At 42.9% G+C, this 27,625-nt stretch overlaps 1 protein-coding gene across 2 annotated transcripts in view; it reads right to left on the bottom strand.

The window, feature by feature from the left end:
* Positions 1-27,625, bottom strand: part of Cdh13 (cadherin 13) — a 962,550-nt gene that overhangs the window by 778,473 nt on the left and 156,452 nt on the right. Inside the window, exon 1 of one of the 2 annotated variants that reach the window (XM_010618348.3) lies at positions 9,973-10,120. The exons of the other annotated variant lie outside the window; for it this stretch is intronic. Within the exon in view, the coding sequence (XP_010616650.1) occupies positions 9,973-10,008 (36 nt within the window). The 5' untranslated portion in view covers positions 10,009-10,120. Of the gene's footprint in view, positions 1-9,972; positions 10,121-27,625 lie in introns of those variants that run through there. 2 annotated transcript variants of the gene reach the window in all.

Below are 27,625 nucleotides of genomic sequence, written 5' to 3'. Positions count from 1 at the left end.
TGGGTCTGCTGTCATAATTCTTCCCAACACAGTATCCTAGCATCTGCTGCGAAACAGTGAAGAGTTGGCAGCTGAATCAAAATCTGCCTATCTTCCTTGGTGCGGTCAAATTTATGCACCATTTCAGCAACTGGTACCTGATAGATGCTTAATAGTTTTATTTTCTTACTCTTCATTTATATTTCACAATACAGCTATTTCTATGGTGCCAACTGATCCAGACATGAGTTACTGCAATATGGTAATGTTCCTGAAACAATCTTGGGTTGTTACTGCATTTTGTTTTGTTGTGTTGCTTTGTGGTGGTAGTAGTTGAAAATAGTAGAGATTCATGTTTCACTGCGAATCTTGCACATGATTTATAAATCTAATTATAGGTGTGGGTAGTGACAGTAGGATTCATATAACCTGTAAGTATGTTTAATAGACTATCATTTCTGATGTGAATCTGAATTTCTGCAACCATGTTGATGGGCAATGAGAAGGAAAAGGAGGAGGAGAAGGAAGAAGAGATGAAAAGTTACACCTTGGTTATAAATACCTATTTGCTCTACAACAGTAAAAATTATTAATCAATGCATTAATTAGTATTGGAAAGGAACCTCTAGGCATCACAAGACTTATTTTCTAACTGGATTCATGTTCATAATTAATGGCTAATATTCTGTCATTTGCAAGGAATTAAAATAAACAGTGGTTTAATGAGATTCCACTAGGCCACTTGCAAGCACTCAATCAAATCTTATTTTCAATATGTGAAAAATGTCTCCTTGACTCTTAATGCATTTGGGGTCACTAGTAACATCTTCATACATAAAAGATTCCATTCTGCTTTTAAAAAAGAGATAATTATAAGATAGGGGTCATACAGAAGGTCTAGGATTTGTGTAACTTCTATTCTAATTAATTTATCATATGTGAGATTTTGCTTTGGCTTCCAAGTGTTGATCTTTTATAGCTATCACATCCCACGTGATGAGTTTTGTTCCTTCAAAAGGTCATCACTGATATAATTTCACCATTAACAGAAGGCCTATGAGCTTGGATGTTCCTATATATGGCCGCATTGTGAAAAGTAATTTGACAAAGTCCTAGGTCTTTCTTGTCCTTCAGTGAATATTATTTAAAAACCAAGGGGTCAAGATATTTGAACAAAAGGTGATAAATTCAATTAATCATAGGGAAGGTTTTTTTGCAATGCTAGCCCCACAGTTAGCATATGAATCAACAAAAACATTTATATCTGAGAGTTTGTTCCTCTTTTCCTCCTTCTGTTTCATAAATGAAATGACCTGAAAATTATTGTTATTCTATCTTTCATTTATCCTTGAGCTGGTTTTCCTTCAGGCAGTACTATTCACAGCCAGGGGCCTCATCTCATCCCCTGCATCTTCAGCAGACCTTTGTGTTGTGATTTGGCTTGCTCCCTTTGGATGCCTCTCATTCCTTGAAAGTTTTTGGTCTTCCAAGAAAAATGTGGTTATGAATAATTATATCATGTGCTATGACCTCCCAATCCCTAATACTTTTTAAAATCAAAGACATGTAGTTGTTAAATAGAAGCTTCTTAAATAACCAATCAAGCTGAATTGATAGAATTCTGGCTAAAAGCAGAGAAACTTGATGCCCATGTAGCCCAGGTTAATGTAGGATTCCAATTAGGATTTCTGAAATGCTGACAATTTGGAAATCACAAGCACTGACTGCTAGTAAGTCCCAAGATTAAGTTTTTCAAGTGCCACTATGCGTGCAGATCACCTGGGATCCTGTTAAAGTGCAGATTTTGATTCAAAATATCTGGGGTAGGCCTGAGACTCTGCATTTCAGACCAGTCTCAGGCACTGCTGAGGTTTCTAGTTGATGAAACACAGATGCCTGAAGAATAAGGGAGACAAATCATGGAATTGGGTCACAAGACATGCTTCCATTTTGGCACCAAGGAGGATCTGTCAAACACCTTGTGCAGGCCAGGCACATTGCGGTATCAAATTCCCTTTTATGTCAAGTGTATCATGGGGCAGTAGTGTTTCTGTCAATGGCTCATCCCACATCTTGTTACATAAAAGTTTTGTTATTCCCAAAATGAGCCAGACTATGACCAGGTTTGGGATTATTTCCATGATTGTTATGAAACACACATAATACCACTTCACTGGCCTCCTTCCGTGTACGGAAACATTCATTGATTCATTTAACAAACATGTGTGTGTCATAAGAGGTATATGGTGCTAAGAGACACAGACGTAGTCCCTGCCCTCATGGAAGGTCAAGTTATGAAGACACTGAACGGATAGGAATACAAAAAAGTATTTGAGGAGTGTCAGGAAAGAAGACAGCGCATCCTTTCATCTGCAGAGCATTCCCACCCTCACCGATAAGCAAACAGAACCATGCATTCTCTTCCTTGCTTTTGCTCCATCACTCTCCAGTTGTTGAAGAAGAGGTCATCGTACCAGGAGCTATGGCTGAGGCAAAGAACAAAGAGTGCTGCCCTTGAGACCAGGAAGGATGGCAGGAGAGAGAAGATCCAGGGGCCCGTGATTACTACTCAGTGTTCAATACCTTGGAAGTCACCACGGAGCCTAGTACTGTGCTTCTCGCAGAACCGAAATTCAAATAAACATCTTTTGAATCAATAAAGGAATGACGCTGTGAACAGATACAGGTGTACACTTTGTAGTAAAATTCAGAAGATGTACAACCTAGTGGCTTTTACGATGAGCTTTATATGTACCCGGAGGATAGATCCCAGCCCTACCACCTCCCAACTCAAAAGCTTCATTGCCTCCTCCAGAAAAAAAGAATAATGATAAAAATCCTTTCCTTATAGGATTGTTGTGGGCAATAAGTAATATATATATAATATTATTTATTTATTCATATATTCATTCATATAATATCTATGAAATGCTTACTTCAGAGTCTGGAAAGGGATGAAGCTTCAGTAAATAACGGTTACTCTTAAGATCATCTTCATTATTTTTTTTTTCCTAATGATTACTATGGAAGCAGCCTGTGATCCAGCTCTCAAAGGAGGTGAGGAATTTTGACACAGGAAGATGATGAGAAAAAGTCTACAGAGAAAACAAGCCTTTAAGAATCAGATTATTGCTCACACATTCAATAAATATGCCACTGGTTATTTGTGCTTGCCAGGGAATTAGGTGAAGATTAATTAATATTTATAAAGTATTTTGATATCCATGTAATATCTAGTAAAGCAATTAGTTCTGTAACACAAAGCCAAATCCTTTTACATACCAAACAATGTAAAACAAACCAAATACAGCTGTATAAGAAGCAGCACAATTTCATTAACTCATCTTTTAGGAAATATGCAGCCATGGGTACCCCCTCCCCTTTCTAGTAATTTTCCTGCTGATTTTCTCTGGGTTTTTGCTGGATTTTCCTGCCCTACCCTGCAGCCCCAAATTAAATTATTTCCTCTTGGGTAGCAGTGACAGCAGAAATGGGATAAAGGTAAATGCAATTCTGGCCCCCCTGGTCTGGGAAGTGTGTAGCACCTAAGAGTGTGTAAATGGTTTAAAAGGGAAGCAGACAGGCTCCCAAGGCACCTGTTTCCAGTTTCATCACCCCAGCCAGGTGGCATTAAAGCCCATATGCTCCTTTAATCTAGGGCCCCACGGAGAAGAGCTATGGGGTAGGGGAAGAGGGAACAAGAAGTGAAGTCTAAAATATTTACACCTCCTTTATGGTGCTTTCTCAGTCTACACAAGCATGTAGATAGGCAGCCTCCTAAGGGACTGGACTCCAACAAAAGAAAATGTTACGCCCACACCTTCTAACATTTCCCAGGGACCATTCTTACCTCTTTGCACAATGCTTGCCGCACATTCCTTAGTATCTTGGATCCTCCTTTTTCCAAAGCCCATCACTCTAGCCTAAACGTATCCAATTTCTGTGGAAGCCTCCGGTCCATAGGACTTTAGCAACCGGCCAGTATTGGAGGCCAAAGATGTTTCCATGGAGAGGCAGGTGTCAAGGACCAGCTTCCTCTTTTACCTCTGCACACTCTCCTTACATTCAGCCTCAGAGGATTCTGAGACGGTACAGCAAGCATATCCTAGTGCAAATCTTTCTAATCAAACTCAACAGAGTGTAACTTTCAGACTACACTTGGCCAGAAAATGTATCTCCTTACCGTCTCCTAAGAGAATGAGCAGCTGATTCTGCCCAGAAATGAGACACCCAGACATGACATTCGGTGCTAAAAATGCTGTGGTGTGGAGCAAACTAAGTGGTAGTTATTCTACTCCTGTCTGACTTTCCCAGGTAGAGTATTCAACTTCTATCAGATGAACATGTCAGTGAACAGTCAGGAACTTCTGCCTCCATGCCGTACCCTTATTCTATTATTTGCCCTTTAACGTTGTCCTGCTCAAATAGTCTAGGCAATATCTGGCCTATTCCTCTTAAGTAGAAAGGGGTATCAATGCTAAAGATGTTTTAAAAGCAGTTTTAGACACAATCATCCCCAATCATGTCCCTCCTCAGTGTCCCAAACAGTGATGACTCCTAAAGTCAAAGATAAAATAGCTCAGACATTGTCCACCAGGAAGCCACTCAAGCTTTGTCTACAGATCACCTCTGTTCTACAATATACTTCTAAAAGTGGCAGGACTCTTTCCTCAGTCCATTCTCACTGCAGAACCTAAGACTCACACTGCTGCTGCATCCTGAAATCCATTGCATTGTCAGCTCACCCACGAACAACTTCAGCTCCATCTCCCTCATCCTTTGGGTTGCCCAGAACCTTGCTTGACTCCTTAGTACCTCAAAGACTGCAGCTGTTCCCAGAGCCCATACCTAATGCCTTCTTGTGTTTAAACAATACATTCCTGTCCAGAACAGTAAAGGTGAAAACATTCTATCAGAGAGGAGTCACTATCTTCTAGAAAATGGCAAAACTAAACTCTCTCTAGCACTTCCTTTTTTTGTTTTTATATGTTTTGAGGCAGGTTTTATTATGCAGTTTGGGTTGGTCTTAAACTCACCATGTAGCCTCAAACTTGTGGCTATCCTCCTGCCTCAGTCTCCAGAATGCTGTGATTACAGGTGTGTGCCTCATGCCCTTCATAAAAACCCAAGCATATTTTCACAAATTGTCATTTTTAAGAAATGAGCACCCACAGGGTAAGCCTAAAGCTGCATCACTTGGGTAAAATAGGAGCCCACGTGTCCACAGATAAAAGCGACCTTCATTTTATCATCAGAGGCTAAGCAGAAGATGCCAGGGGCTTGATGAATCTTTCTAAAGCCAGCCATGTGGCATTTTTTTCTATAATTAACTCAAATGTGCATCCTTAGCCCCTGAGAGTCAGCTATAGTCTTCCTCAGCATCTCATTGGTTCACACGTGAAGACCCACCTCACCCTTCTGGGGGTTGATGTCTGCAAATCCCATATTTTAATCATGCTGAGATGTGTATACTCCTGCTCTATACGAACTCAGGCACCTGTCAAACTGTTTCACCAGCAAATCCACCAAGTTACTTACAAATCAAAAAAGGTTGTGAAAGAAATTGCCATATTCTTTAATTTCCAGGCACTTTTCATGGTACAAAGCAATTTAAAATTACTGGAGCACTTCACCTACCCCTCTCCATAAGTGCTTCGGTGCAGAAGTGATTGGGATTCTATTTCTGAGATGAGCACTGTAAATTAACTTTTGTGGAGGACTTTTACATATACACATATAGTAAAAGCACCTATTTCTTTTTAAATGATAGGGATTCTGATCACGTGCAAATCAAAATAATTTAAAATTACTAAAATGTTATTTTTATCAGTGCTTCAAGTTGGGGATTGAATTTGAGATTGCATATAGAGAACAAAACTCAGAGGGCCATTTTATATCCTCGTCACCATTCATTATTAAAAGCAGGATTTTGACTTGGACAATTTGAGCCTCCTGCCATCCAGGAGGCACTGCAGTCTTAAAATAGTCTGACTTCATGCAAAAGCAACCCTCTGGTTTCAGATTTTCATTTGGTTCCTGTGTAGCTATTTATAGCAAAGTAATTCAGAATCAGAATCATCTCTCCCTCAGCAGACAATACATCTCAAAAATGTTTGCTAAATTGGTTAGATCCAGGAGAAATAGGCCAAGGAGATTTGGGTCCTCACTAGTCACTAAATTCAAAATTGAATCAAGAACACTTTTCAGCTAATGAGAAGTGTTTCCTTTTTCTTTTATTTTTTTCAAAGGATTGAAAACAAACAAATTGAGACACATTTTTCTTAGAAAGTGAGGCATTATTTAAAGGTGGCAAAATGCAAAATGATTCCCTGGCATTTTCCTGGTGAAGTCAGCTGTGACAAATCTGTGAGCATGGCCAAGTGGTAGGGTGCAGCTCACTTTTCCCGGCAGGCTAAGGTGAGACCTCTGTGCTACTGGCCATTTCCTGATATTCACTAACCAAAGTCACACATGGAAAGCCATGTGACAAAGAGCAAAGACCTATACTCTGGCTAATCATCATCATCATCATCATCATCATCACTTTGCTCAATTTTCTCTACTCAAGATTTCAAGGAAATGCAAACATGGAGAGAATTATACAATGAACCTGTCCTCTCACTCAACCTTGACACTCCTCACAGCTGCCTCTGGTTCATGTGAATGCCCACGAACCTCCCTCCAGACTGCATTACAAAACATTTCAGATAGCATTTCACCTATAAATATTTACAAAGTGTCTGTAAAAGACTGAAGCTCTTTTCTGAAGTATTTTTGAACCAGACATGATGGATATTATCTCTTGAATTTTTAAATTCAATAAATATATTCTGAATATTCAGGGTTGAACTACTATTTAATATCCAATCAACATTATATTAAATAAATATATATTCAACTTTTTGTTGAATAATCTGGGGAGTTTTCACAGCATTAGTTTTGCTGATGGCATCCTTGTGGTATCACTTAGCCCGTTCACTTGTCCACTGTGCTTCCTATGGATGGCCCGTTTTAGACTGCAGGTCTGATCTAATTCAGATTTAGTGGTTTGGGCTCAAGACCAGGTGGGTTGTGGAATTCCTTCAGGTATGACAAATGCCTGGTGTGGTGATGTCTTTTTATAATGCTAGCAGCTCTCAATGGTCATCATCTATGTTCATTAATTAAGGCTTGGAAATTCCCAATACCCTGTCATTTCTTCACCTAGACATGGAGTCCTTACATGGAAGGCAGAATAGGTGTCTGCTTCTTTCCCTTCACTTTCTCAAATAATGAATTGGCCTCTATCAACTAACTGAAACAATGAGTTTAAATAAATTATCAAAAATGTTTTGGGGTTCAAACCATCTCCTTTATGGATACAGCTATTGGCTTCTCTAATGGCATGATTTAATCACATCAGAAAATTTATGGTTTTTTTCATGCTAAGGATGAAATCCACAGCTTTCCACTTGCGAGGCAAATGCTTTTCATTGAGATACATGGTCAGCCCAACTTCCCTATTTTTTTAATATATGATTTTACCGATTTAGCTTCTTCACTTCCAGCTGCAGACATGAAATCTACCATTTTCCTAAGGAAGGAAGTTTGTTTTCTTTTGCTGACAAATGTGAATAGAGACTGTTATTCTTCTATAAGTGGCTTATTGGTATGGATTAGTTACCATTTCTAGGCCTTTTCAGTAGACAGAGATAGAATATGTGGATTTCAAAGATAAAATATAGTGAATTGATATTGACAATCTCACTTCAAAGCCGCTAACCTTTTAATTAACTTAATTGATCTAATATTTGTATTTTCTTTCTCCCACACCTCAAAACTCTTAATTCTGCTTGAAATTAGACAATTATGCCTTGGCTTTACATTTTGATTTTACAAAAATCAGTTTAAGAGTCCCCTTTCATAGATTTTGCTTTTGTTCTTGTTTTAAGTTGCCCTTAACCATGGGCCTTAGAAATGCAAAAGAATACAGAAAATGACAGCAATGCCTCTATGTGACTTTTGTGACATAAAGGCCAACGTAGCTTAACCAGTCTGTCTCAGCACAGACTTTGGGAGCCCTGGGCTATCTTGCAGGGACTCCAGCTGCCTGGAAGTCTTGGCTGGAGACACCATGGAGAGACAGAACTATCCAGTGGGCCCCAGCTCTTCCTCCTGTTTGGGTCTCCAGCTCAAACTTGGGGTACATGAGTGCGGCAACTTCCAGATATCCAGCTTTGCCCACTGGCCTCTAGCACTCGAGAGACCCTGAGTGAGGCCACTTTGCTGAGTTCAGACAATCCCTAGACAATGGAGACAAAGATAAAGTGGGGTTGACATTTTAGTCCACTAACTTTTCCAATAGGAATAGATATAACAACAGTAACCATTTTAAAAGAATAGTATGGCCAGGTGTGGTGGCGCATGCCTGTAATCCCAGCACTCGGGAGGCTGAAGCCGGAGGATTGCTCTGAGTTCAAGGCCATCCTGGGCTCCAAAGTGAGTTCCAGGTAAGTCTAAACTACATAGTGAGATCCTGTCTGAAAAAACAAAAAACAAAACAAAACAAAAAAGAATAGTATGATTTATCTTGTTTTCTTTTTTAAAAATTAAATTCATCCATAAATATGTATGTCTCTTTTTCTGTGATGCACAGTTTCCCCCATCTTACTTTTCTCCCTAACGGTCTATCTTGGTATTATTACTAAAAAGCCCATGGCCATTTCCCTGCCTGCTTTCAGAGCTGGAGGTTCTCACTCCTTCAGATGTACCTCTGCTCATTCAACCCCTGATCCCTGATAGAGCCCTGGGGTTCATCACATCTTATGTAAATGTTTGCTTGTTTGTTTTGTTACTGCAAATACTGCAGCAACGCATCCCCTTGTGATCATAGGTGGTCTACTGATCATTGCTGATGGCACTTTCCAATTTGGGTGAGGCTGACATCTGTGGAAAGTCAAGTGAGCCCTTGAAGCAATGGATGCCCCACTTACTTCACGTTAGTTATAAGTACCACCAAGGAAGATGCCTTGGCTCTGTGTGGGAGGAGGGGTCAATGGAGAGTATGTTTCCCTTGCTGCCCCTTCTCATACTGCTCAATCTCTGAGCCCCAGGTTTATAAAGCAAGGGTGATCCTAAGGGAAACACTCTTTGATAGCCCCTCTTTCTAAAAACATCTTCTCTCACCTAACCCCCTTGGCTTCTCTAAGTCTTATGCGTCATTAGGGATCCAGAGTAAATATCTCTTTGCAGAGAAGTACTTACTCCATGAACACCCCCAACTGCAAGCAGGGTCAGAGCCCTTTGTCATTCAGGGCTCTCCTTCTCTCAAGTCACTTATGTATGTTTAGAGCTCTGAAAGCTACAAGTGCTCACTTGATGACAGCCCAGTAGCAAGCTCCATGGTGGTCTGTGCTCAACATATGATGGGGTGGTCAAGACTTTGAATAACTGACCATGGAAGAAGGAGCAGAGAGAGCAGGTCTTTGCACCATGATCCTGACTTGCCAGGCCACACAGCTCACACAGGGCCAGAGGCACAGGCTGCCCAGGCCAATCAGGCCTGGGGACTCCAGTCATCTACCTCAAGTTGCCTCCTTGTTGGCATAAATTTTTAAAATAGCCTTATGCCAATATCATAAAGGTAATTTCCTCCTGGAAAGGACACCTACTCATTTGCTTTAAATAGTCATTAAGCTTCCAAATTTCCCCTTAGAATTTCATGTCAATGATCCTATGGGGAATTTGAAAGTAAAACTAGAAAAATAATGATATGGAGGAAAATGTCAGATGAGAACTGTGCATGCATTACAGACCTCCAACTAATATCGTGCTGTCGAAGTTCAAGGATTAAATAGTCATCAGCTTGCAACCTTCCACAGAGCCAATCCCTCTCTGACAGTGCCCGGTCTCCAGCTTGCCAATAATACTTGATGGCTTCATGTAATGAGGAGACCACGGTCTAAAAGTCATGAGGCTCAGCCTCACCGATACAGGCAGGTCCCACTGACTTACTGCAAAGGACTCCAGCAGAAACAGAGCGGGTTTCATCAGGCAGGCTTCATCGGACACATTTTCAGTTAAGCATCAGGGCTCCCGGTCCACAAAGTGGTAAGACATTTACATTCAGGGCCACATGCAGAAGGGCATGGTTATGTGGTCCTTACCAAAGAATTTTCTTGCAGATCCAAATCCCTAGGGTAGATAAATTGAGTCTCACATTAATATCAATAATATTTTAGGGGGGCTGGGGATTTCTGCCGCCTGCCTCGCAAGCACAGGACCTGAGTTCAAAAACTGCCCCCCCAAAAGACTATTTTGGGGAAGGGATCCTATCTCACCCATTTGCCTCTGGCTCTCCAGTATGTCTCAAAGACCTGCCACAGTAGATGATCAATTAATATTTGTTGAATGAATGAATGGCTTATTTTTGTAGGACCTGAAAATAACTGCAGCACAGCTACAGAAGCAGGAGGTAGGTTCAGGTCCTGCCTCTACCATTAACTGATTGTAGGACCTTAAGAATTTTATCCCCAGCACTGCTAAATAAACAAAAAACAAAACAAAACAAAAGACCTTCAGAAAATTACTTCCGTTCTCTATGCCTTACTTTCATAACTATAACGGACATAAAGATTCTGTCTCCTAGGGTTGTGAGGATTAAATGGAGTGCTGAGAACAACATTTAACACATTATAAGGGGGCAACACGTGAGCTCCTGCCGTGGCTGTTTGCGGATGGTACATGTACCGAATGCCGGCATGTGCCAGGCCCTGTGCTTGATGCTTTACAGGTGCTGCTGACTGTTTCAAACTCTTTGTGATGGGGTTTTCATTTTAATGAGGAACAGCATGAAAAAAACCAATGTTTGGTATCTCATTCAATCCTCCCCACTTCCGGACATGGCAGACACCATTATTCCTGTGTTACAGATGAAGACTGAGTTGGTGACGTGTTCATGTAAATGACAGGCGTGGAGCAGAGCAGGGGTCCACTTGTGGCCATCTGACGTCTGTGCGTCCTCTACATCTGCTACTCTGCCTGTGAGGTGTGAGGTCTCAGCCCACTCTGAGCACTAGGAAGCTGCCTGTCCGCGGCCCTCGCGCTCCACTCCAACCCTTGCTCTGTGCTGCTTCTGCTGCACCCATCACGCTTACTGCGTCCCAAAAGACCATGTGACTTTCGCCTTTCTTCTATGCCTCATTTGTCTCTTCCGCCAAAAGTTCAGTGCTATAAGCGCAAGCATCTTTGCTGTTCTGTTCCTCGGTATACTAAGAAGTGCCTCGTAAATCATGGCACTCAGTATGCTTTGAAGAAGGGAAGAAGGGAGGGAGGGGAGCTGGAAGGAGAGAAGCCGGAAAATGCCTCCCAACCTTTCAGCAGTCTTTGGTCCCCGCGTGGTAGCATCTCCTTTGGATTAACTCTTTCATCATCCACGCGGGGTCCAGATGTCCCCTGAGTCCCAGGCAGTCATCCCTAGGATGCAGTGTGGCTAGAGACCCGGAAGGGAGGCAGTGAAGAGCTGGGGAAGACTAGTCTCCGACAGGGAAGCCCTGGGACAGGGTGGGAGGGAGGGAGGCACGCTGGCAGTTCAGGGACCCTTGAGGAGGTGAATTCATGAGCACCTTGGTGCCTCGATCCTCGCATGTTAAATCTAGCATTGTGTGCTTGGGAGCAGGCATTTTCAACTGGGATCTGTGTCACTATACCTAGCCGGGGGCTATAAAGGTTTGATGCCTCCTTTATCTGGAAATTTACTTGAGATCTACCTTCATGCTTAGCAGGATAAAATATGTTATCCGATTAATTTAGATCAATTAATTGATTGCTTCTGTAATCACGGGATTACTCACTTAGCAATCAGAAGATTACTTTGAAGTAATAAAAACACCACTGACAATGAAACCTACCCAGGCTGTGTGGGAAATGTGCATCTTTTTTCTCTCTCATAAAACTCAATCTTGTATTTCTTAGTATTGAATAAGCAGAAGCAATCACATATGCTCGGCGGTTCTGCTGAATGTCCGCAGTCTTCGAAAGCACCTCCCGGCAAAGCAGCAGCCAGCGATTACCAAGCCTCAGAAAGTGCTCCAAGGGGAACGCGCTCTGCCATTGAAAATGTTTTCTGAAGGCACAACTCATTTTGCCTTTAACTGTGTTCTCTTTCTTATTCAAAGTTAAGGCACCCCTTACAGCAGCGCTGGTGTTTTCACGCAGACACATGAACATGAAGAGGCAAAGGTCGGCAGAGATAGAGAGACAGCCTGCGGAGATGGGCCTGAGATCCTCGTTGGTGCCCTGAGAGGCGCCTGTGGGCAGGTGCAAGGTGCCCCTGCAGCCTCTCTTTGTAAATGGCTGTAGCTGTTGAACCACAGGTTCCCTGGATCTCTGAGCGCCTCTACAAGGCAGACGTGAGCTATCTGGCTGTAATGATACCTACATGCTATGCTTTAGGTCTAGAGTGTCCCATAAACGCTTAATGCATGCAGAGGTGGGACTTTTGGAAGGTGAATGGACCATGGGAATGCTTTACTTATTAGTGGGTTAATCCAATGCATTCATAGCCAAATGTGCTGTTAGGAGATAGGTCCCGGTGAGACGAGGCCGGTCACTGGAAGGGCGCATCCCCCTCCCGGCTCCTCCCTTCTCTCTCGGCTTCCTGACCACCGTGACATGAGCAGCTGTCCTGTGCCCAGGCCTTTCCACCGTGCACTTTCTGCACCTCAGCTGACCAACAATGGACTGAAACTCATCAAACCGTAGGCCAAAATAAACCTCTCCTCTCTTAAGTTATAGGTATCGGGTATTATTTTGTCCCAGAAAGAAGAAAGTGACTAAGACACTATACCTTTAACGGAATACCAAACCCTTAGCTCCTCCAACGTTTCTACAAAACTCCTACCCAACCATTGAGAGCCACCTGAAATGCCACCTTCCCTTCTATGTTCTCAGATAAATCTGTATTTTCCTTTTATGGGCATTATCCTGAAACATGAATCACTTCTCCACATGCATTTTCTGGGAGTAGCTCAAGGACCAGACATGGTTTATTCACTTTTTTGTTGCTGTTCTTCTCCCTTTCTGCTAATATCATTTAAGCCTTGAAATGGAGAGGACTATTTTAGATTTTAGTACCTGGTTTGAGTGTCATATTCATCCCTTACTAGATGTGTGACCTTAAGCAAAAAATTTAAACTTTTACAGCCTCAAATTTCTTATCTATGGAACAAGAATAATGGTGGCACATGCACAGCAAGGTTGTGATGTACATAAGAAGGAAAACCAGGTTATGAAGCTTCTGTACAGTTAGTTTTTCTAAAATACATGCATGTTCACACACATCACAATCCAGCTATGGCTGCAAATGTGAATTCACATACAAACATATGTCAACTGTGTATAGAGTCATGCAAATGGAAATTCATGAAACACGCATGTGTCTAGATCCTAATCTATTCATAAGCCCATTTAATTACACATAAACATTTATGTATGTATGTATAATGGCAGGCATATTCATGTGTGTGTGTATAAGCGTAGATGCGTATGCAAATTCATGAACACATGCATGCATGCATTTATATATAACTATGAATACATGTATCTCTTAATGTATGTATACACCCATGCCTTTAAATATAACTGTATCAGTATGTGTATGAATATTTCATCACTGTCATATTCATCATCCTTTCCCCTTGGAGGCAGCCAGAACCCAGAGTGTGAATTTCACTGGGGTATGTGTACAGAAGCACTGGATTTAGCAGAAATATATCCCTACGAGTGAATACACTGAGACCCAAAGAGCAGCAAGTCAGTATGCTGAGCCAGGAGGGGAGGGCCCACCCAGACGGCCACGGGGCACAGGGGGTTGGATGGATACTTGGGAGGGGGTGGTTCCTCCAAGGTCAGAGTCATGGTCAGAAAGAGGAATGGCCACGCACCATGGTCTTGGTGGAGAAGAGGTGGACGGCAGTCACAAAGGAGGCACGCATACTGCACAGGGGCATTTCAGCACTCTCTGTGCACAAAACTTAGCTGCACTGTGACCAATGAACTTGGCTGATTTATTTCCACCCTTATAGGGAGGATTATTTGTCTTTTCTCCTTTACACCATGTATTCCCCTGCTCTGGAGGCCCCTTAAAGTCTGTGCTTTCTCCATTTGTAGCAGCATCGCTCCTACCCCTGCAGAAGTTCAAGAGAGCACAGACTGGGGCTTGCGCCCTGCTGAGCCCCACAGGGGGCATTGTGGTGGTGCCCTCAACACTGATGACAAAATAAAGACCTTACTGATGGGCCTGGGGCCAACGGCTTTCTGTGACTCTCACTGTGCCCTTGCTTTTCTATTATCCTTCCTCATTCTGTGTGTCCTCCTTGGGTTCCTTGAACTACACCATGCACACTCTACTCTCACTTCTCTGGAGGGACTGTGACCCCCCACCTGTACCCTCCATCCCTTAGCTTCAGTCAGGACTTAGTTCAACTGCCAGTTTTTCAGTGAGACCTTCCTCGGGCACCTAGTGTGACGTCACAAAAGTGTTCCCCCAGCGCTAGCACCTTTTATGTCCACCAGAGGATTTGCAAACCACGCACACCCTCACACAACCTTCCCTTAAACAGAACCCAGCCTGTTTCTGGCAACAATGCCCCAGACCAAGGCTTCCCAGCGTCCACTTGCTGCCATCACTCTGTAATACATTTCTTCCTATTCTGAAACAGAACAGTATTGTACTTTATCAGTCCTAAACATGTGTGTTGCATTCAGAAAGAACAGTGTTTTGTCTTTTCCCAACAGTCATCTGTGGTGTTAAACGGCATATAATTAAATTAAAAGCATCCATGAACTATCAGAAATGTAATGGTTTGAACAAACCTCAAATTATTGTAATTAAAGCTGCTGAGACTTTGCAGTATAATGAGTGGTCAACAAATGGTACCCAGCAAAGCGACAATCTACTATTAGGAACACTAATCATCACAGGAGATCGGCAAAGGATACCCAGGACCAGAAGAGAAAGAGACTACAAATGGAGCTGTATCCTAAAGTATTTGGGTGCAGAATTCCAACTATTCACTCTTCCCACCTGATTTCCTTTTGAAATTGGTGTGCTCCGATGAAAGCAGCTTGTTTCTGGAAAATGGAACTAACAACTAACATTTATCAAGCAATGTCTAAATTCTGGTCACCATTCTGAGCACCTCACACACACACACACACACACACACACAGCTCATTCACTCCACACAACCCCCCCACTCCCCAAAGTACATGCCATTTGGCTGGGCACATAGCCCCACAGGACAGCACTTGCCTAGCATGTGCAAAGACCCAGTTCCATCCCAGAAATCATAATAAAAAAGAAGTATATGCCATTATTATCTATAATGTTCAGGTGAGGAAACTGAGGCACAGGGCAAAAGACAGGTCAATGTCTCTGATCCTGTGACCATTGATCTGTGAAGCCATGACATGGAGGGTTCACTTTCTGCCCTCACTGGGGTCTTTGGTTCTTCTTCCACTTTTCCCTGAGCTGGCTGCTGACCAGCCAAAGCTTCCTTGTATCCTACTGTGCACTACACAGGGCCACAGGGTACTTTCAGCTGAGAAGAAATGAGTATTTAAGTGAGATCTCTGGGCCAGTAAGGATGGGGAAAACCAAAGTGTTTATTCGACTCTGGCTCAGCAGGACATTGTGGCACAAGGCTAGGTAGCAGAACCCCACACACCAAGAAACTCCCCAGTGGACACCAGCTAGGGGCGTGTTCTAGTTTGTTCTGACGCTGTCACCTACAGAATGGGTCAGACCACACAGGTGGAGGGTGCAGTCCCAGAAGAGCTCCCCGCCCCATCAGAAATTAGTCAAAAGTTCAGATGTGACCTGTGCTTCTGACAACCAGCTATAAATCCAATTTCCCACAACCAGTTTGGGTGTCACTAATTTATCCACGGTGGAAGAGGCGATATCAGGCTGTGTGGACTCAGGAATCTGGTTTCAGTGATGAAGGCTTGGCCCTCTGTGTTTCCCAGGTTCCCAGGCAACGGAGAGATATGTCAAGCCTGGCCCAACTTGGGGCCGGCATGGCTAAAGCACCAAAGCGAATGGCCACAGCAGCCTTCACAAGCAGTCACCTTTTTTGAAGCCTTTTATCTTAACCCCAGGTAGCTCTGAGCACTATCTATAGAGAAGCACTTTCTACACTTGAAAGGAACCTGTCAGCTAATGCAGCTCTGAGCCTTTTGATGCATAGGAGAGTCCACATCAGTCAATAAAGGTTTTGTCTCTGCATCTTAAGAGGAATGCAACTCCAGCTGGATATGGGGGTCAGAAACAGGGCATGGCAGCCTCACTTGTACCATGGTTCTGATCCCAGGAAGAGGGACAGCACCTCTCAGAAACCCCAACTAGGGCCAGGGATTTAGCTCAGTGGTTCCGCTGCCTGCCTTGCAAGCACAAGGACCCTAGTTTGATCCCTGGTACTTCCTCCCCCCGAAAAAAAGAGATCTCTACTAATCTGTGTCTCAGATCCCTTCCCCAAGAATGGTACCCTTGTTTGTTAACCATGCAGATCCCTTATCTGCCCTGGCTGGAAAATGTCTCTCTGAGTTCCAATGTATTAATTTACTTAGGACAAATCAACAGATTGTCCAATTGGAACAGTCCAATTTCCATCTTATATTACTCCACATTTCCCCCCACATTACTCCATGCCCCCCAGATGTGCGAGGTTCTTTGGGACATAAGGTACCCCGAAACTACCATCAAGTGCTTCTGAGTCAGAAGCATCCTCTCTGGAGGCCAAACTGAGTGCTTGTTCTACTGGGGCAAGACCTGAGGTGGATCACCGTTTCCCTGAAATCACAGAGGGTCGACTGTCTCTAAAATGCGGAACAACGAGAGAAACCTTTAAAGTAGTTGCCACCTTCTGTCACTCAGTCACCATTTGACACCTCAATACTGACTTCTCGCTGTTTTGATATCTACCCATTCTTCCCTTCTCAGGGACTTTATACGATCACTAAGACCTTTCCAATGTGTCTTTACCTCTGTTTTCTCAGGGAGATTCTTCTTATTGCAAGAAGGATCTCTCCTACTGCAAGAAAGAAAGGGAAGAAGCAGGGCTGAGAATCATCTCAGAGTTGTTGGCTCATGCCACAGCCTGGAATGAGCCAGTCACCTCCATCCATGGCCACATTACTTATATCTTCTTGTCGAAGGGACATCTCTCTTTCAGAGTCACAGGAGACCATTTCAGCGGGTGCTCTAAATCCTCTGAGATCCTCTTTGTTGAGGAGACAAAGTTCCTAGGGTTCAGAGGAAACTTTCTCAAGCTTTCCTCATAGGTGTACATCTCCCTTCCTGACAGGATTCACTCATTTTCCTCCTATCTGACATTATTTCCTCTCTGCCTTTAGCAAATAAGAAGGACAGGTATGCCTAATGAGCCGCTGTCCTGGGCTCGGAACCATCCCAGCTCTGCTTATTGCAGGAAATTTTCTTCTTGAACTCTGTGCACCATTGCATGCAGATTCAAAAGATTGTCTTCAGATAATGTTTCATGTAAATGGGGGGAAAGTAGGCACAATGTCCTCAGCTTGAAGTGGAAAGTATTTTCTCTTTCAATCAGTGAGCCAGGGCTGTCAGCAACTAAGTAATTCCTAATCACTGTTGGCAAGCACAAGAGGGTGCCCGGACACTGGGCGATGGCAGGCTTCCTCTTTGAGGGACACTGCCCTTAATAGATGGGCTTACAGAGAACAAACTCACATGTCTTAAAAGCAAGTCACTGCATCAGTTAATCAAAAACCTGTCCCTTTTTTTTTCTTAACAGGTACCTTCTATGTATCTCAAGAAGGCTGTAAATTGTGCTAATCCACCCCTTTTACTGCTGTCCAGAAAGAATTATTTTTGTTAATGGTGTGGTAAATCAGGAGACTTGTTAGTGAAACTGCTCAGAAAATGGGTCTTGAAAATGAAAGCTATAATATTTGTCAGATTTCCAAATTCCCTCTTGGGAACAAAGATGGTAACTGTAACATATTTGCTAAATTCCATTACTTTAATACATTTATGTTGCTTGAGATATGGGATGCTAAGGAAGGTACGTACATAAATCACGGGGAAAAACATAAAACGGAATCCAAAGATAGATATTATAGCTGTAAATTCAGACCTGATTTCAGGGTTAGTATTCTGACGGATTTGAGCATCACCACTTACATGCTTAAGCAGACTGCGTAGCCTCCTTTTCACCACCAAGTGAATCTTACTGATAATGTGCTCTAATACCCCTTCCACTCCAATATCTCCAAATCTCCTCATCGGGAGACACCCACTGGCTCTGTACTTAACACAGGGCAAGGCTACCTTGGTCTTCCTTCAAGCACTATGATTCTTTTCTGGAGGAAAGTAACAAAAGAGGTGCTCAGACTCACCTGTGATCAGGGGCCTGTGCACGAGAAAGTAACATAACAATAGCATGGCCAGTTCCAAACTGGATGACAGTAGGCACTGGTAACAGTATGAAAGAAGTAGAACATTTCATACAATGGTGGGGGTAATGAATATTATCTGGCACAGGAGTTTGGAACGGTAATTTGGCAGGATCTTTTAAAATTCAGAGGGATGGGAATGTAGCTCAGTGGCATCCCATGTGCCCGGCCATCAGAAGGTCCTGAGTTTGAGTCCCAGTACAAAAAAAAAAAAAAATGCATATATGTGCGTATATACACAGATACATAAATATATGTGGTAAACATTATATATGTGTATATATATATATATGTACATATATCATAGGTTTGTATACACATAGACCTATGTACAGATGCATGATTACATTTTAAAATCTATCCAGAAAAAACACCATTATGTATGAACAGATGGACAGGTCCAAGGATACTACTATAGGATCATATTTAATAGTGAAAAATAACAGGGAAATGTTGGATTGATTCATTTATGGGAGGCTACAATCATGAACATAAACCAGCAGCTAATGTGGATGAGACATTTCCATGTGTACTAACACAGAGACGTGCACTGCTGATTGAAATCTACTCTAAGAAGGGAGGAGATAAGTAGATGAGGCTGTAGAAGCTCGTATGTGTTTATTGAATTTTTAGTGTTCTCTGGCATAAATGCCTGGGTGAAAATCTCAGTAGTGTCACTCACCTTACTGAGTGAATTTGGTAAGGGTGTTTAACCCTTTTGTGATAACTACAAAATGGGAATTAAACACCTTCATTTTGTGTAAAAGTGTCTAACCTGTGCCCAGCATATAGCAGGTGTTCAGAAAGTACTATATACCTTTCCTTTGTCACATGATCTTACAAGAAATATTTTAATACTCTCCCGGATGGAGAAAAAGTCTTTTTTTCTTTTCTGATGGCTTTTCTCAAAAAGCTTGTATCCACAAACTGTCCTCTTGTCAACCCATCTTATTTCATCTTTCACTTATCTGCTGTAGGATTCAGCTCTGATAGCATTGCGGAAAAGCAGAAGGCATCCAGTGACAGCTTCTGACCACAAAATCAAATGATATTATACCTGTAATTCCCTAGGAAGTAGAGAGAATGATATCAAAGGCTGCTGGATCTTTTTAACAGAAATACAGGGAGCGGGAGATCCTAGCAAATGAGCTCCATTATTTCAAAGAGGATGAATGTAAATCATTGCACGCATGCAGTAATCGAACAGTTCTACAAACCTTGGGAGAAATAAAGGGGTTGTTGGAGTTGCCCCATCTTACTTCATTTTGCAAGTGAGGAAACAAACACAGAAAGGTGAGAGGGTTTGCCCAAGGTTGCTGAGCTAGTTAGCTGGAGACCAAACTCAGAACCTAAGATTGCTTTTAATACACATCTTCCTCCCTGCCCATCGTGCCCTTTGCCTAGAGCTCTGTAAGAACTACATTCAAGAGATGCTGTAATTGGGGGATATTCTGCTTCCAGTTAATAAGTTGACCTTGGATAATAAGCAGTTCCCTTTGATCATTTTAAGGAAAGAACACACAGTTTCAAAATGACCCAACATATCCTTGAGAACTCTCTCCCAAGTTCAAGATAAACTAAATAAAGGACACTAATAAATGCACAAGAACTATTTCTATGGATCCAGTTGCAAATATTTACCCTTTGACCATTACTTCATTGGGCTTTACAGGGGTAAATTGGGGGTGTGTGTGACTGTTCCTTTCACTCTCTCTAAAAGTCCGAAGTACCTATTTCCTCTTTGCATCACAGAAATCCTTTCAACCATGCTGCAGCCATGGCTCCATCTCCCAGGCAGGGATCCTCAGTGAGAAACTGAAGAGCTGGTGTCAGGTCTCCCTAAGTGGCTGTGCTCCTCTGATTCTTCTGTGGACTTAAATATTATCTCTCATCCACTCCCGTTGAGAATTCTGCACCCTGGACCTCAGAGTCAGTCCTCCACTTTTCTGACTCTGTCCTTGCCAGCCTCCAAACCTGTCCCCATCAACTCTGCTGCTCAAATTGTGGCAGAGAATATCTCACGTCCCCAGTCAACACATAGTTTACTTTTCCTCCCTGGAAAAACGACCAAAAAATTGCAACTCTTCTTCTCTTGAGGGTGGGGGGAGAAAACTATTCCTTTGAAAAGATTAAAACAAATCAAAGCATTCATATAGCAGGCTTCTTACAATGTTGCATTTTTATATAGCATTAGAGCATTGACTGTGCAAATAAATCTGGAAATACTTGATGTCAGTAAAAGCAATTTAAATCTTTTGGTAAAAAAAGTAAAAAAGTCTGCTCCCAAATGTGAAACGTGACACTTAGAAAGTAGGAGTTACTTGTCGTTTAGACTGAAAACTTTATTGGTCTTGCTCTCGAAAGACAGCCACTTCCTTTGCTACCTCTGGAGTTCGTCCTCTTGGTTACTGCACCCACATCTGATCACTCCTTGGTGGAATACGATACAGCATATTGCTCTTTCAGAATTTCATCTTATATCTGTTTTATTCTTCTTTTTCCTCCCTCTATTATGTCAGAATGAAAGCACTGCTTCTCCATGGACCTGAAATTTCACTGCTGGAGAAACACAGCCACATTTCATTCATCATTGTTCTGTGTGAATTCTAAGACAAATATACAAAGCCTCCAACTCTCAGTGCCTGAGAATCATCTCACTGCTTGGGAATCATCTCTGCTGAAGGAAAAAAAAATGTTTATTGAACTGAAGTTCCAATGAGGCAGTCTGCAAGGGTGGGCAAAAATTAAGATCTTCCACCCAATTTTTCTCTACCTATCACCCCAATTCTCACCAGTAATTACCTCAGGAAAGAGGTAATGCTGTAAAAGAAAGAAAGAGTGAGTGAGGGAGAGAAGGAAAGGGAGAGAGAGAGGATAGGTCAAGGATAAAAACTTTAGAATTTAAAAAATCCAAGTTTCTGGATTTAAAAAAAATATCATTTTGTAACAACCTATGTTTTTGCATTTCAAATTCTAATTTTTAGTAGACTCCAGGTGTAAATTTTGCATTAGGGGAGTGTGGAGTAGGTCCAGGACACCCCAGGGAGCCTGATCAGAAGGATAAGAAGGAACAAGGCAGATATGTAAATGGAGTGATGTTGATGGTTCCCTGCAAAGAACAAGAACAATGCTGTGTTTTCTCTCTGATACAACTCTAAGCCTACCTCTGAAAGGAAGCAACAGAAAGCTCCCTGATTGCTTTGCAGGAGGCTGAAAGAGTAGATTAAGGGCTAGCAGATTTGAACCAGTATTGGGCTTGGAAGGAAGAGAAGATGAAAGACTACATGGGTTCACCAACATCTCAGTGGATACCAGAAGGCCCACCATCCACCATGTGCCGTGTGAGCTCAATGGAAATATAAACCTAGGGATTATGAAGGCAATGGATAGACTAGGGTAAAGTTTCCACTGAATAGTAGGAAGGGTGATCAAAATAGAAAAGTCCGTACAGTGCTAGAAGTAAGACAGAGTTGTCTTATTCGCACGCCACAGTTTGCAAACAGGAGATTGGTACCATCTGCACAGCTTTGCATTTTCATGATTTAGTTGAGTATGCTCATGGCAGACTGGCAAAGCTGCACCTTGGAGATAGAACTTGGACTCTCCCAAGACTTCCATCCACAAAAGCTCTGTTAAAAATCACCAGACTATGAGAAAACTACCAAATCAGACTCTCTCGCTCAGTCCCCAAGTTACATTTCTACAAAGTCTTATTGACTTTGACTCACAGAATGACATGCCATCCTGTCAGGCACGTATTTGGGCATCTCCCTCCCACTGCTGTCCCAAACTCTCTGCCAGTGGCCCCAGTGCCAGGTCCATGCAGGCCCCTGGACCTACAGGCTGCAGTCCAGCCCAAACACATGCCTCTGGAATTTTGCTCACTGGGTCCTCCTACATTTGTTTCTGTAGTAACAGCCTGGATGAGAGCTGCTGCTCTGCACAGTTGAGATAAGCCGAGGACTGGCTTTGGACAGCTACAGGATTTAATCATCAAATGAGGAGAAAGGCCAAAGCCCCACAAATTTACAGTTACTTTGCTCTCGAGCATCACCAATCAACTTTATTACGTAATCACTGTCTCTTCTGCACTTGTCCTCCTCCCTCTTGGGTTTCAGGACCCATCTCTCTAAATACACTGTGGTCCAACTAGAGAGAAGGACACTGGACATGGTGACAAGTGGGGAGGTTGAGGCTGTCCAGTTACAGACACATTGAAAGCGGAAGCATCTCCACACTCTGATCTCTGTAACAAACTCCTGGGACACTTCATGCTGCCTGTGACTTTTCTTCACGTCTCTGCATGGGGAAAGATGGACCAGGTGAGAGATTATTGTTGGATGTCATCAAAGAAATACCAATGGGTAATTCTGCTCGAAACAGGGAGGAAACTGAATGGAGACAAGTGGAAAACTAGATCTGAGGAATTTGTGAACATTCTTTAGAATCTTAGATTATTTTTCTATATTTCTTACTATGTCTTCCTATATATATAAATATATATAAATATATATAATATATATAATATAAATATATATAATATACACACACATCTTTTACTCATTAACTGTGCTGTGGGTCATCAATTCATATTTTCTTTCCCACTGAATGATTATTCTGGGAGGCTGAGTTCATTCATTTAGCTTTATTCTTTGCTATGTACCAAGTGAGCAAGGCACAAGAAGGTTTATACCAGATATAGAGTGTCTGTTCTGTACTGTACACAGGGCCAGGAATTTCCTATACAGAGTGTTACCCTGTCCACAAACTGATCCGATGAGGCACATTTATCATGTGGGGAAAGTAAGGGAGAGGCTCACATGAAAGAATGAGGGTTCACACTCATGATTATCTCATGATATGGAAATTGAGTTTTTTTTTAAAAATAATTTTACCAGGTATAACAAGTTTACAGTACAAATTGTACATGTTTAATGCACACAATTTAATGAGGTTGGTAGGTGTCTATACCCATGATACCATTACCACAGTCAAAATACTAAACATATTCATTACTTCCAAAAATTTCTGTGGTGTGTGTGTGCGCTGTGAGAATCCCTAACAGGAGCTCAACACCCTCCACTTTCTAAGTGCATGATACAGAACTGCTAACTACAGGCACCAATAGATCCTCGGGTCTCTGGGGCTTTTCTGTCTTTCGTACCGGAAACTTTATGCCCACTGAACAACACGCGCCTCTCCCGTTTCCCCTTCTCCTGGCCACCACTACTGACTCTGCTCATATGAACTTGAGCATGATAGGCTCCTAAGTGGAATCCCCCAGTTATCTGTCCTTCTGTGACTCTTATTTCACTTCACATAATATCTTCTAGGTCTGTCCATGCTGCCACAAGCACTAAGCAGGATTTCTTCCACTATTAAGGCTGAATGATACTCAATTCTACGCAAATACCACATTTTTTTTAAAATCCTAAACCATACCTAAAAGAGTTACACAGGCTCTAGGAGGATTTGCATTATTCTCTAAATTTCCATTTAAGAGAAAATTATGAGAAATTTGCATGCTGTTTCATATATTGACATTTACAAAAACTTGAGTCTGGGCTACTCAGAGATTCCAAATATACATTGGGTTTGAGCTCTGGATGGGGTGACAGTAAACTGGGCAGAGGATACTTTTCCTCTTCAAAATTCTGAGATAAAGAAGATCCAAGAGGCAAGAGGGAATGGATATACATTTTCCAAAAAATAAATAAAAATTTCCCCTCAAGGAGAATTATTCAAAGTTGAGATCTTGAGATCGTTTGACATCTTTTCACTGTCTACATATTCAAGAGCTACCCCAGCACTGTGGACCACATAAAGATGCACTTTGACAAGATGAAGCTACTTACCAATAGCTCATCATGAGTTGAAAATATTGTCACAAGTCAAATGCATTCAACGCCTACCTACCAAACTTCACAGCTTAGCAGTACAGCACACTGTGGAACATAAGTGCTTTACCTGCACGATCTGGGGGTCTGCTGGGAGTTGTGGCTTGCTGTCACTGCTCAGCTTTGGAAGACAGTATCAAGTCACATATTACAGCTCTGACCAAGAACATCCCCCAAGGCCTTATGTGCACATAGATGGCACTTTTGGAAGATGACTGGATTGAGGGGTGATACAGCTGTTTTGCTGTTGGTGAGGTCTGGTCAGGAAAGGTGGGTTACTGGGGACATGAGCTGGGGAGCGTATCTCTTCCCTTCTTTCTCTCTACTTCCTGCTTACGTTGGCATGAGCAGCTCTCCCCTGGCAGTCCCTTCCACCATGCCACTTCTATATTTAAGCTTGCTAAATGTGGACCAAAACTACTGAAGCTGGAAGCCAAAGTAAACCTCTCCTCATTTCAGTCAAGGGTGTTCCGTACTTTGTCCAGTGATAAGCACACACATCATTAGCCCAAGAAGAGATTAAAATTCAAAATGCCAAATCCCGTTTCTACTTTCTAGGGCTTTTGCATCCCCATAAAGTCAACAAATATTAAGTTGAAACACCATAAGTGAGGAACTATCTGTAACTCACAAGAACACGGCAACTGAGTTGAGAGTCACGTAGACTAACCCAGGCATCCTCAGTGAGAGGTGGGTTAACAAACATAAAGCATCACTTCCGTACAATCTCTGCTTTTTCAAAAAGCTGGAAATGCTGGTGCTGCCTGAACTCCCTGGCCTGGCTCTGCTACGGGATAGCACAGGAGTGGGAAAAACCAAACAGGGATCAGTGTTTCCAGCCCAGGAAGCCAAAGGGATGATTTAGAGCTCCCGAGGTTGCATGGGCTCTCCACGGGTTTATTTCCAAGTGAGCGGAAGGGCAAAGGTGAAGTGCCCCGGCAAAAATGATGGAGCAGAGAGTCATCTGTCTCTACTGGGAAAGCCACTCAGGTCTGTTTCCTGGCAAATGCCAGCCCAAAGAGGGAGGTGGGAACGTGTGTGAGTATTTCAGTGAGGGCTGCTGTTCACTTCTCCCCAGTACACTCAGCATTAAAGCTGCATCCACACAGTCCTCATTCCTTGGTCCACAGTGTGCTCTTGTCTAACGTACACTTCTTAGAAGGTGCAGCCAGAGGGAGGGAGGGCAGGAAAAGGGAAAGAAGCCTCACGGGGCACAGCTGGAATGGAGGCCCAACCCAGGGAAAGAGCAGACTTCTGTATGGGAGGGTTTCACTCCTTCCGCAATGCCTTAGGCTCTATCGGCACCTAAGAGAGAACCACCAGAGACAAGGAGATCCTCTAGCCTTCTCAACAGGCCCTCAATCCCCCTTTCTCCGAAAATTTGGACTGGATGGCCATCCATTTTGGCTCTACCACTAGGAGTGGAAAAGACCATTCTGTGCCTCTGAGGGGCCACCAGCTGCCCCGGGGCCCGATGTCGAGTTCCCTGCAATGCTAACGGGGGTGGAGACTGATGTTGTGCCACTTGTGTCATTTTGCGTTCACCGTTCTCACAGTGTCTGTCTTCTTCCCAGAGCCCCGGGACACTGCTTGAGAGCTTTCTGTGACCACAGGAACATACTAGCCTTCTCCCTTAGCAGGTTGGAAGCACCAGAAGGTCATGGCCGGTAGGAGCAGCCCTCACGAATGAGGAGAAGGTAAACAGATGTCCCAGTGGCCTACCCTCAGCTGGACAGGGCTGAGGCAGCCTCAGTCTCCTGAGGTCCTCAATGGAGCAGGCCCACTCACCCACGCAGTCACGAATCACCCCTCTGCACTACCTTTCAACCATTCCCTGGCTCACTCCTGCTCCTACGCCGGGTTTCCTGCATCATTCCACAAATAATGACATGCACTTCAATCCTTTCATCAGCATCCGCTCTTGGGGACAGGATCTAAGCCCCTGGGAGCTGGCACAAATGTAGACAACGAACTTTTAAAAGTCATCTATACCTCTGAATGGTTGAAGGTTAAAGAAGTGTCAGAAGATGCTGGGGAAAAATACTGAAATTACTTGGAATCCTTTTATAGGTGGTGTATGAGTGAGCCGAGGACACTAAACCAGCATTTCCAAGTTCCCTTCTCTAGGTAATTTTGCAGGTTCCTTGATTGCTGATTCCATGCCTGACTCGTCTTCTTGCTCTGAGGAAACCCAGCAGTAACACTGCTGACCTTTACTCTGGCTGCCCTTCTGACTTCACATCTGTGAATAGGGCCGAATCGGATCATTTTTGGCTTGACAGGAAGTCAAGGGGCAGAGCAATTCCTATGTGACTGCACTAAACTAGTGGGCTCTGGATTTGGCAGGGATTTTTATTTTTTTTCAAAGTGTGTGGACCCAAAGGAGCTGGAAGTCTCTGGAGGAGCCTCCAGCTAGGCAACATGGGGGCAACGATTTGTGAATTCATCAGCCAGGTTAACGGGAAATGGCTGGAAGTATGTCAGGAGATGGGTGGGGACAAATGACTCAAAATGTATTCAGAGGTGTCGGTGGCTGTCTTTTTACGCTCTGTAGGGCGAAGGGTGAGACTGAGTTCATAGGAAACTATGCAGGTTTGGGCACTTGGTATTTCTTAAGTGAACCCAACATATCACAGTTTTTAAAACATCAAGAACTCTAAGAGATTGAGTGTAAGTACTGATTTTTAATCTTTTCTCAATAAAGTTCACAAATAACTTTCTGCTGTTTGGGGTTCAAAAACACTCCAGCACCCCCCCACCCACCATGTGATACACAATGTGCTAAATGGAGGCACAACAAGGAAAAGGGGACGAAAATGCTTGAAAATGCACTTGCTGTATTTAAATAATTGAATATTGACTGCAAATGAGTGAAATAACCAAACTCCACATGACTCTAGGTCTCTCGTGAGACTTTCAAATCCCAGAACAAACTCCAGTTAGCATGGGATCAGTATTCCTTTGGGCTTTAAGTAAATCCTGTTCTTCTTTTCTATAATGAGGTGAGCAATAGTTGACTGGCACAGTGAAGGACAGGCAGTATGCAAATATACGTAAATACGCCAAATCAAGTATAACTGGCCTGAACCTGTTATTCAGAGGAATGATCTAAGGTGATCTAAATTAATGATTCTTAACCTTTTGGGGTCATAGGCCCTTTTGTTAGCTGATGACATTTTTGTGAAAAGCTTCTGCACCACAAACATCCTTTCACACACCCAGAGGTTAATGGGTCCCCTAAAGTCCATCCCTTGTTCTTTGCTCCATGGTCCCCAAGT

This window comes from Fukomys damarensis, unplaced genomic scaffold (genome assembly GCF_012274545.1).
Source record: "Fukomys damarensis isolate Sample0158 unplaced genomic scaffold, DMR_v1.0_HiC HiC_scaffold_32, whole genome shotgun sequence".
In the NCBI taxonomy this organism is placed as follows: Eukaryota; Metazoa; Chordata; class Mammalia; order Rodentia; family Bathyergidae; genus Fukomys; species Fukomys damarensis.
This window is presented reverse-complemented; position numbering and strand designations above follow the sequence as displayed.